The sequence below is a fragment of the Rhineura floridana genome, chromosome 8 (assembly GCF_030035675.1).
Source record: "Rhineura floridana isolate rRhiFlo1 chromosome 8, rRhiFlo1.hap2, whole genome shotgun sequence".
Lineage (NCBI taxonomy): Eukaryota > Metazoa > Chordata > Lepidosauria > Squamata > Rhineuridae > Rhineura > Rhineura floridana.
The window spans coordinates 25,657,253-25,669,249 of NC_084487.1; the positions used below are offsets into that span (position 1 = coordinate 25,657,253).

Below are 11,997 nucleotides of genomic sequence, written 5' to 3' on the forward strand. Positions count from 1 at the left end.
TATAGGGGGTTGGACACACTTCTAGAGACTGAAATTTGCAGGCAAAGGAACACCTGGGGAGATGGACCACTGATACCTTTCAACAAATGCAGGGAGGCTGACATAAATATGAGAGCTAGGAAAAATGTCCAATCTATTCCTGCTATATAAGAACTACCCAAGGGAGATTTCAACCTGTGTGCATGAAGGATGCTTGACATGTAGCTGTTTTGGTTACATAAACAATTATTCTTCAACCAAATTTGAATATAAAAAGATTTTCAAAATAAATCCTATATCATTACCTTGTTTTAAAAAAGGTTCAATTCCCCAAAGGTAGCCTTTCATCAACCTTTCCCAACACATCTTAACATGCAAGGAATAGTTGAAGACATACATCCTAGTATCACAGACATTCAGAATTAAGTTCCTGGATTAGATCAAAGTCCAATCTAATTCAGTCAAGCACTTTGTTCAACAGAGGTGAAAGCAGGTGTTGGGAACAAACTAGGTGGCTAATAACCCTTCAAAGACGTAACAATCACTAATTTGTCTAGTCATTTCCAAAATCCTTTGTGCTAGTGACCCCACAATACACTGTGACAACAAACTGTATAAGCAAATTGTGCATTATGAATAAATACTTTCTTAGATCTATGTGGACTCTTCTGCCAACTGATTCAATTGGATTTTGCCAAGTTGCAATGCTTTGAGAAAGAGGACAGTTTCTCTTCACTCTCTCCATATCATTCATAATTTTATAAGGCTCTAAAATCTGGAGTCTAAATAGTCAGCCACATGTCACACAAGAATTTCACAAACTTCCAGAATGGTTTGCTGAGTAAGCATCTATTTCCAAATAGCCAACACATCCCACTATTTCCAAGTTACAAAGATCTAAATCTTCTGGTTGCTTCCTTACACAGAACACCTCCCCACGAGTTTTGGGAATACCTTTAATTATACTGGATGGAGCTGGAATTGTGAATTGATGGGAAAGGACTGGATGCTCCCCATCATTGTTTCCTTATGTTGTTTACCTAGAGCAACATACGCACAACAGTTGAGACAGAGACACTGTTTTTCCATGTTGTACAGGCTACGTAATTCTTTAGGGACTGAATTTGACTACATCAAAATAATAAATTTTCTCAAATTAAAGATACAGCCCTATAATGCCAATGAAAGTTCTCCACAATCCATCCATTAAAGCAAGTATATTCACTTCCACCTGCAGAGGTCTCTTTAGATTACAAACCTGGTTTTCTTCTTGCACAACTCGATACTGTTCTTTCCAAATTGTAATTTTGGATGCTTCATCTTTCCTCAGGGCTCTTTCCTTCTTGAGCTCAGGACTCCAGAATGTCTTGATACTGTTCATGGAGGAGCTAAGTTTACTTTCTTTCACCTCTACATCCTTGCGCAGTAAATCATTTTCCCGTAACACTTCCTTGAGCTGTGTCTGCAGGTCCATTATAGTATTATCTCTAGCCTGACGCAGTGAATGAGGCACTGTAGATGCCATGCTCACAGGAGGAAGATGATGCTCTCCAAAGGCAATAGTATCGCTGGCAACCCCACTACTGGCAATGTTGGGGCTGCTGCCCATAGCAGTCATCCGAACACCATAAGGCAGACGCCCCCCTGATCGTCCAAGAGTCATGGTGCTTTTAGGTGTGTCTGCACCCACATTCTCATGGTCACTTAGGTACATAGGGCCTGAAGTGGCATAGGCAGCATTTAAGGATTGGATATTTTCCATAGAAAGTGTTTTGCCACTGCCACCCCCAGTACTACTTCCAGAGCTGCCACCTGTGCTGTTGGTTCGACGATGGCCCAGCCGTGGTGATCGTGGCAGCCTTGGTGAACGCCCAGGACTCTGGGTGCTTGGCTCAATTTTACCAACTGACCGAGCGCTCCCATACATGATTGTATTTATGATACAAGATAACTGAATAAGGATGAGTTCCTGTGAAGTTTCTTGATGATGGTTTCTAGTCTTAAGGCCGATCACTGTTTATAGTAAGTCCAAGCTTTCATTTCTGAAGACACAGTTTCTAAGTGCAGGTCATCATCTGTAAGAGAAACAAATATATTACATTCTCATTTTCCAACAAGTAACATTCCCTTTTTATTTTATGTGAGAATTCAGACATGCAAACTGAAAAAGGTTTCTCCAGCACATCAGAATCCCTCTCTAATTAGTCAATCGCAGCAATATGTTTCAGTTCTCAGATTATGAAAATGTATGACTCTACCAAACAGAATGGATATTTACTGTCTGATGAAGAGACACTATGTTGTCTAGTAACTACCAGCCTTTTCTTCCAGAGAATTCTAGACATTTTAAAGGCCAATCCTAGGCACGTGCACTTGGATGCAAGTTCTTCTTTGTTCAATGGTACTTGCTTCCATGGTACTTGCTTCCAGATACATGTGCAGAGGGTTGCAGATTTAGCTTTCAAGTGATCTTGGTTAGTATTGTTGCATGCAAACAAAGAGACCCAAACAGAAAACTGTCTTCATGTCTCTAAGCAGATATTTAATTCTGAACTGCAAAGGACATATGAACTGCACAATCAAAAGCTTTGCATTATGTGATCCAGGGAGGGATTAACACATCTTTGTAGGTGTGTGTGTGGGGAGGGGTGCCTGCCACCTCGAAGGAGGCAGTAGCGCAGTTACTCCTAAAGAAGCCCACCCTGATCCCTGAGGTACTTGACAAATACCACCCAGTTCCAGATGCCCCTTTTTGGAGTAAGATGCCTGTGAAGGTGATGACAGTCCAATTGCAGATATGTTTGGATGCAACTGATAATCTCTACACCTTTCAGTTAGCCAAATTTTGGAAGAGAATAGGCCTGGGTTGCTCTAATGGATGACCTTCTTTGGGAGAGGGACAGCGAGTGCACAAACTTGTTGCTCTTGCTTGATCTCTCAGCAGGTTTTGACACCATCAAACATGGTATCCTCCTTGACTGTCTCCATGAGTTGGGGGCACTGTGTTACAGTGGTTCCACTCCTACCTATCGGCCCAGGTTCAGAGAATAGCGTTTGGGGATTGTGTCTGTCCCCTGGCAATTTTGCTGTGGGGTGCCACAGGATACTTTTTAACCCTCAATTCTGTTTAATAGCTATATAAAGCCACTGGTAGTGGTCGTTAAATTTAGGAGATTGTGTCATCAGATGACACACAGCTCTATTTCTCCATGTAACATCTGAACCAGGATAGGTTGGGATTGTTTTGAAATAGTGCCTGGATGCAGTGGTGGGCTGGATGAGGGCCAAAAAACTGAGACTGAAACCTGGTAAGACTAAGACTCTGTGGGAAAGCAGTTTCCCACAGAGAGAGCTGATTGGTTCTGGACAGAACTGCACTCCCTCTGAAGAATAGGTGCATGGTTTGGGGGTGCTCCTAGATCTATCCTTGTCACTGGAGGCTCAGGTGATCTCGAAGGTGAGGAGTGCCTACTATTTGTGGTACCGCACCCTACAGAGTATTGAGTGGTGACCCCCAAGCAGGCATTTTCTGCTGTTGCCCCTGTACTGTGGAATGCCCTTCCCTCTGCCATACATGAAGCAGCTTATCTTTTTGCCCAGGTTTTCCCTGACCCATAAGATCGGAACCTGTTTTATGTGTTTGAATTCCCTGAATTCCTGTTTTATTTGTTTTTATATGTATTTATACTATTGTTTTATTGGTTTTGCGTTGCATTTTTCTTTTAATTGTATTGTTTGTTTTTACATTGTGCACTGCTTAGATATTTTTAAAATATTCAGCAGTTTACACATGCTTTTAAATAAAATAATGTTATACCTCTATAGTCTGTAAAGGCTGTATTCAGTTAAAAATTGATATATCTTAAATGATATAGTAGGTAATTAGCATCCATGTTTGCTCAGGAAATATATGCATTTCAAAACAGGAAACTAGATTTAAATCAATCTATCATGTTCCCTCCCCATTCCCAAGTATAAATGCTTACTTAGAAGTACCAGTGAAATTTATTTCCGAGTCTGCCTGCTTAGGTTATAGCCTAGAAAAGTTACCTGCCAGCCTTTTCCCTATATGTAGGGAACTACGCACCCAAGACATCAGCTGTAACAGGGGAGGAATAAGAACAGCTGAAGTTAACCAAATAATGTTTCTTAATGACAACATTGAAAGCGCAGGGGAAAAAACCCCATCAAGGCCACTAACAGTCACAGGTAAAAAAGTGAAATGTGCTCTCTGTATCAACACACATCTCACAAGGGTAACAGAACTAGAGTTTTAAGATTAGTAGGATTTATTTATCCTAGAGTAGATCTATTAACCATAACATCCAGAATCTCACTAGATCGTCTGGGGTTCTCAGTATTGTCACAGCACCCTACTACATTGCATCACCTTCAAGGCAGGAAGGAATGCTCTTGATAGCAAAAAGAGGTTGATCTACCAATAGCTGCAAATGCATTCCTTGACATCAACCTCTCCCTTAAATTAGAAGCCAAAGTGAAAAGGTTTGTGGAAAGTGTAGAATGTGCTGCTTGTCAGCCAGTTAGAGAAGGGTGTGGAATGGGTGGTGGCTGCTTATGGAGGAATGGGTGACATGTTTAGTCTGGCAGGATGTGGGGAGAGCTATTTTACCATGCAATAGGTTTTTGGAGTGCAAATAGGGCAGGGGTAGGGAATGGGATCCTTATCTCCCCAACCCTCATGTTTGACGGCTGGGTGGGGCCGCTGATTGTTGGGGTTTGCACATCCAGCACAGAGCTATGACAATCAGCCCCTGACAATCAGCTGATTATTGGGGCTTGCAAAGTGCTGTGGACAGGGTTTTATTTATTTATTTATTAAATTTATATCCCGCCCTTCCTCCCTATATGCTACTACAAGGCATTTTAAAATGACATTCAGGATTTCCAAAATCTCTAGATTTATCTGGCTACCCTATATTTTCAATCAGTGTTGGAAAAGAAAATGAGTCACATCCTGACAACAGCAACAAGAAGACTTGAGAGTGCCATGCCATCTGCTGTGCTCAAATAATATGCAAAGAGACCCCAGATATATAGTTACATGAGAGAACGGAAGGCTATTCCAGTCTCACATAACATCTTTTGGTCAAAGAAATTTATTGATTTAAAAGAGAAAAAAACGGGAACAACCATTTAGGCCTCCCTACCACATCTGTAATATGAAATCCTGACGGCTGCCCAAATGAATTAGCCCAATCAGTTAAAATGACCCATTACAATAGATAAGACCATTCCAAATTTAGTTAGCAAGATACTGGGCTGAATCTAAACTAGGGGAGAGGTTTCTTTTTGGCTAGACGGGCCAGATCATCATCAGTCCCCATCTCTGCATGCTAACTTTGATAGGCAGACACTCAGATGGTAGGCACTCAGGTAAAGTTCCACTGTTATGTGATGGTCAGCTGTGCTACTCAGTTCCCTGGGAGAAACTCAGTAATGAAGCTGATCTTAGCTTGCTCGCTCTCACTGCTGAACAGCAGTGACAGGAAACCTCCCTTGCCAATGTACAATCAGAAGTGCACTTTAAAGTTCCTGACTATGCACTGGCAGCTTTGTCTCCACTCACCCCTTGCCTGATGTTACAGATGGCATCAAGTGTGGGATGGGTGGGCCTGATTTTAGAAAAAGTACCTCACACGCCAAATTGGGACCCCTATCGGGCAAAATTTGGCCTGCAGGCCAGAAGTTCCCCAGCACGATCTATACTGCCACTGAAATTCTATACATGTCTGCTCAGGAGTAACTCTTAAAGCCTCATTAACTTCAATGGGGCTGACTCCTAGGCAAGCGGATAGAGGAATGCAGCCTAAGTTAGTTTTGCTGAAATCAGTGGGACACGTTAGCCATAACTTTCCACTGAACCCCATACTATTTATCCCTGGCACCACAGCTATTAACTTGAAAGACTCATATGGAAAAACAACTGCTATAGCACAAAGAATGCACTAAAAACCACAATTCACCAGCATTTCTACTGCCATTACCCAATATAGCATACTTCAACACAGCACGGGCATATACAACCTACTTTCTAAAACCCACAAAATGAAATTAAAGAAGGGTTTAAAAAAAACCCCTCTCCTCCTGGATATATGTCACACAAACGCTACTACAGCTGCTACATCCGAGTCTACCTACATTACCAAGTATACACAAGAATGGAAGTTACAAGACTGCTAGTTCAATTAGCTGAAATACAAGAATATCTGCTTTCCTAATAATACATTTAGAAAAGAGAAGAAGAATATAGGCCTACATTCAAACACAGAACATCTCCCCCCCCCATCTTCTTTACACAGGTTGGTATTTACCACGGCACAAAGTGTAGCTTTTTCCAGGAAATATTGCCAACCCTGGCAGAGATGTTGGGAAGTGAAAGCAGTATAGTTTCTGGATAGAAATGCAAGCCTGACCTTTGCAATGCACACCACTTACTTAAATTCCCATGTATGATAGCAAATGGATTGGCACCACTTTAAGTGTCGGTATATGTTCTACACCAGGGGTTCCCAAAACTGTAGTTCATGGATCACCAGTGGTCCACAAGCTTCATTCATGTGCTCCATGGCATGTCCACATTAAATATTCATATTAATTTTTATGGCTTCTTTTATTTCTTATGTTGTATTTATTATATTACAATTTGAATTCTATGGAATGCAAATTGTAACACAATAAAATGCAACATAAGAAAAAAGGCAGTTAGTAAAAACACATCATACACCATCTAGCTCAGCACATTACAATTGCTGCAACAGGCAGAAAAATCATAAAGTGGTCCACCAAGACCAGCAGCAATTTTCAAGAGGGGAAAAAAGTGTATGAATCACTGTTCTATACATAAACTGATGACTGAAAGACAGTGGGGAATCTTAGGCCCAGGGACCAAACACAGACCCTCTCCCCAGCCTCTTTATACGGTCCTCAGGACATACAAGGCCATGCCCCTTGATAACCCTGTTCTGTGCCCACCTTATGTGCTTCTGACTGGCTGGAATGTGACCTCAAACTGGGATAATGCCTCTTGCTTGTCACCACTGGGATGCAACCCCCAGAAAGTTACCAATGAGGAAAAAACAGCCCTGTGGCTGAAAAACATTTCCCATCCCTGCTATAAGATCTAAAGAGCCATTTCCCCCCTTAAATCTTAGCTCATTCCGCCCCCTGATAGTTTGATCTTCAATAAATTATCAGATTAACACATGCCACAAAGCTTTCTATTTTTCCTCATGAGAATAATCAGAAACTATCTCACTTGTTTTCCTTCTAAATCTGTACATATGTTTTATATGCATTTAATGCAGTATCTTTAGAAAATACCTCTTCCTACTATATTTACTAGTTATAGGTAGCAAGATGTTCTGGGGCTGTTGCAATTGGGAATCATAATCAGAACATTTTGAAAGAGACCTGTGGGCAACTGGGCAAGAACAACAGGGAAACCATGTCACAGTGATCCCAGCTGTAGCTTCTATAGTATATGTCAGGGATAGCTAACATGGTCCTCTCCAGATGTTGCCAGACTACAATTTCCATCAGCCCAGCCAACATGGTCAATGATCACGGATTATGGGAGTTGTAGTCCAACATCTGGATGACACCATCTTGGCTATCCCTACAAAATGTTGCTAAACCTGGGAGGAGATATAGTTGCTGGGGGCATCACAGCACAGCTTCTTTCACCACTCCATCCAAATACATGCACTATAATTTCCACTTTTAATAGCCTTACTACTTGCAAGTAGCATGTTTCTTCAGCTCTTTTCAGATTTTCTGCTCCTTCGCAAAGACTTGGTTTATGCTATTCTACTGGAACAAGTTTTTAAGTCTGATTAAATATATCAAAACCCCAAATCAAATCGTCTCAACCAGAGCTGGTAGAGTAGCAGTCTCCAGTCCAAAGCTCATTGCCTCTGCAAATTAGATGAACACAGGAAGCTGTCTTATATTGAAGCAGACCAGTGATCTATCTAGATCAGTATTGTCTTCACAGTGCGGCAGTGGCTCTCCAGGGTTTCAGGCTGGGGTCTTTCCCAATTTTACCTGAAAATTCTGGGAACTGAACCTGGGACCTTCTGCATGAAACGTGGATACTCTACACTGAGCCAAGGACCTTATTAGGTAGCCACAGCCCACCACAAACCCATTATTTACGGATTACACATAAGAACCATTGGTGGATAACACTGATCTAAGTTACAGGGATGTTGAAATGATGATTAAATCCTCTTCTTCTCAAAGTATCTCAAAATACATCCAGGCTTGTTCTCATTATGCAAACATCCTGGGTCCCCCTTCCATTGCAGCTAGGTCCACATTTTCTTCAGATAAGGTGCACATTTTATGCCAACCTTCACCAACCCAATGCCCCCCCCCAGATGCTTTGCGCTACAACTTCACTCAGTCCCAGCCAGCAAAGTTGGTGAAGGCTGACTTATACCATCCATCAGATGTTATTAACTGCATGCACCTAACTCTCGAAAGTGGATTCTGACTTTCCTAACTCCCTGAAACTAGTATTTGTTTGCTCTCAGGATGTGCACAAAAATACCATCTTAATTATGCCACTGTCAGCTTGTTCTTAAATACAACCAGGCAAGGCGTATTCAAACTAGAGCTGTCACTTGATTCTTCTTTACAGGGGCATTCTTACTTCTTACTCACTATTTAAAAAATGGATTGCTGTGGGTGGAGAAGTCAAGTCTGGGTTGTGTAATGGATGAACATTCCTAAAAGCACATCCCTGCAAAGCAACAACCAGAAAAAAACATAACAAAATATCAAAGCCAGTAGGTATGAGGTTATAAGTGCATACTGTACAAGGTATCAGCTCCTAGCAGATACAAACCACATGGACAGCATAATCCTACTATACCAACACAAACATTTAGAATAAGGCACACCAATGGCTTCATTAACCATTCTGACATGAAGTTACAAAGTAAGAGATTGCGCTATCACGACTGAGAAGAGATACGCCAGATGTTATGAGGCAGAATAAGTGAAATCATCAATACTCTTCAACTGCTGATCATTTCTATTTTTCCTATTTTCCTCACAGTTATATTTTTATTGAGCTGGTTTTTATCAAAGAAAGGCAGAATGTAAATGTCTTAAATAAAATAAATACAACTAGAAAATCTAAATTTTCATCACCAAGGTGTTAATAGCTTATTAAAAGAAACATAGAACAAATTAAAGTTACTTCCTAAACCCAGTGAAAACTCTGAGAATGCTAGATGCTGTAGCATAACAGAAGCTAAGCTGTTAAAGCAATCAGGATGGGAGATCCTCATGAACCCTTTATAAGAAAAAGACATAAGAATTTTAAATAAAATAAAATTATCCTACTTATTTTGGTGAAAGTTAAGCAAACATAAAGCCTGCTAGAAGGTTTTCTACTTCTGAAATATATTCAGACTGTAATCATCAGCAGTCTGATGGTACCTCTCTCCAACTATCTGCATGATCTCATGATGAGTAGGAATTGACAGGGCACATTCCAGGAATGAGCAGAACTATGAATGAGTAGTCCTGCAAGAACTTGCCAAGTCTGCATTTAATCTGTAGGTTATCCAGCCAAATTTAATCACCTGGCTCCTGCCATTCTGCGTTAGTAGCACCAAGATAATTATTTATTTATTATCTCAAATGTGTAACTCCCTCCAAAGGGAGCCGAGGGCAGCTCACAACAATATCACACAAAACTCAAAACATTATAATATTACAGACAGAAGTTAAAACTATTACTATTGAAATTCACTGTTTGGAATTTTCACACCATTTCCGTAGTCAGTAAAAAAGTAATTGACTTTACTGCAAGCATCATTTTTTTTGCTCAGCACACCATTAACAAATCAGCAGCAGAGCAAAATGTTGTTTGAACAGTAACAAAGGAGCTATACAATAACTGAAAATTTCTGTAACCAGACTAAATAGCTCAGTTATGCTGGAGAAATATGCTATACTGCAAACATCTTCAACTAACCAAAATCAAAGTGTTGAAATCTCTTTGGATTCTAACATTTAGACAACACCTCTTCAGACTGCACTAATTGGAATTCTCCTACTTCTTATGAAAAAGTTTCAGCTCATTTAGAGTTTTCTTTAAAATGCTCAGATGTTGTTCATGCTATATCATTAGGTACAAGACAAAAATCTGAAGCGACAAGAGGTGACAAATTGGAGGCAGCACCAAATTTTAGTTAAAATTGTATTATATGATAAGTGGAGCAACACTGAGAACTACATACTTTCCCAAGACTAAATACTTCTGAATATATGACACTACTGTAAACCTGACACTACTGTAAACCGAGTAAGGCTCTTAGTCCATCTAGCCAAGCACTATCACTGGCAACAGCACTCCAAAGCCTCAAAACATCTTTTCCAACCCTATTGAGAATTAAAAACAAAACAGAACTGAAGATGTCCAGGACTACTAATCCACACCCCAAGCAATTCCCTTCTACTTCCACAGCATGAGACCCATCCCATTATGATTTGATAGAATTATCAGAACAAGGCATAGTTGCATAATTCAACAGAGTTAAGGACAACGTGGAATTATAAAAGATACCTCGCTGTTTAAAACTCTTGCTCACCTTATGCATGGTTTCAGAAAATATCTTATTAGTATAAGCTTGCATTACAGAAACACTTTACCACCATACAAGGGATTTTTTCAAGTTCTGTACCTAGATGCATCACAAGTCAAATTCATCAAGAAGGCTGTTTGCTTTACATCCGTGCAACAGTTTCAATCACTCCAGTCCACTCAAGGAATGAAAGGCAAGTAGCTTGTTACGCTAATTGATTACCAGCCACAGAAAAGATGATCATATCCACCCCCAAGGTTAACATTAGGCACAAGAAATAGCGAATAAGAGAAATAGATGTAAGACTATATGATCTACCATGCATTTCTTAGGAAATCCATCAAAGACTAACATTAGCTGTCAAGAGGTGTGGGAAAAGAGCTGCAGCAACGGGTGAGAAGAGGCCACAATATAGATGCGCCCATGTCAGCAAATGCATTCCGAGAATCACCTTACAACAAAAGACAAATTACTTCACTGGCTGTTTTAAACAAAGCTGAGCATAATATGCAGGTAGGTTCATCCAAAACCACCTCCCCATCGTCTTTGGCTAGCGGGTGGGGCTCGAAGTAGAGGCCACTTCATTCTGAGCAAGAGAGAGCGCGAGCCTCAGACTAGCTGCTATGTGCCGGGAGGAGGAGGAGAAATCGTTGATCGGGCTCCTTCTCCTAGAATGTGGCAGCCTGGGTGTCCGGCTCTTGTGGCCGGGGCGGGCCTCTCTGAAGGCTACCCACCCCTTCTGCAGGGCAGCTGATAGGCCCTAGGTCGGAGGGAGGGCAGGCTCCAGCTCTGACCATAAGCCCGGCAGAGACAGGCAGACCCCACCCGATCCTCCTTCCCTCCCCCCTACCACAACAGAGACCCTCGACGTAAAGACGCCGCCGTCTTCATCTCCAACCACAGGTTTTCCCCAACACACACACGAGGCCCAATTCTAACCTGCCACCGGATCGCCCAAACGACCCTGCCACAGTCTATCAGCGGCGGCACCGGCACCAAGCAGACTGGGCTACTCGTCCGCTACTCCCCTCGCGCTCGCGCTCCAGCTCCTCTTCACCTCAGCGAAGCCGCTCACACGCCCGCGCCTCCGGCGCGAAACAGAGAAAGCCCCACCTCTCCTCGGCGCGAGCCCTGCCTTCTTTTCGCCGGCGCGCGACACGCTTAAGACCTGTCCCTGCCCACGCGACCATCGATCGATCGATTCGCTCGTACTACAGCCAACATGCTTCGCTGACGGTCCTTTTCCCCACCCCTCATGAACCCCTTCTTTGCCCCTCCGCTCTCTCCGTAGCACTTTATGTCACCGCCCACCTTCTTTACCCTCTCAGAGCCAATAGTGTTAAACGCGTCGCCGTCTCTCCCCGAGACCAATAGGGGTTTGCCCATGAAACATCATTCC

General features: G+C 42.0%; 1 protein-coding gene across 8 annotated transcripts in view; it reads right to left on the reverse strand.

Moving 5' to 3' along the window:
• Positions 1 to 11,959, reverse strand: part of ERC1 (ELKS/RAB6-interacting/CAST family member 1) — a 319,311-nt gene extending 307,352 nt beyond the window's left edge. For 4 of the 8 annotated variants that reach the window (XM_061638641.1, XM_061638640.1, XM_061638644.1 and 1 more), the window contains exons 1-2: positions 11,538 to 11,867; positions 1,238 to 2,054 (exon numbers count right to left, since the gene is read on the reverse strand). In XM_061638641.1, the coding sequence (XP_061494625.1) occupies positions 1,238 to 1,906 (669 nt within the window). In that variant the 5' untranslated portion in view covers positions 1,907 to 2,054; positions 11,538 to 11,867. Of the gene's footprint in view, positions 1 to 1,237; positions 2,055 to 10,916; positions 10,938 to 11,537; positions 11,869 to 11,909 lie in introns of those variants that run through there. The other 4 variants (XM_061638638.1, XM_061638637.1, XM_061638636.1 and 1 more) reach the window with 4 other exon arrangements.
• Positions 11,960 to 11,997: the final 38 nt, after the last annotated feature.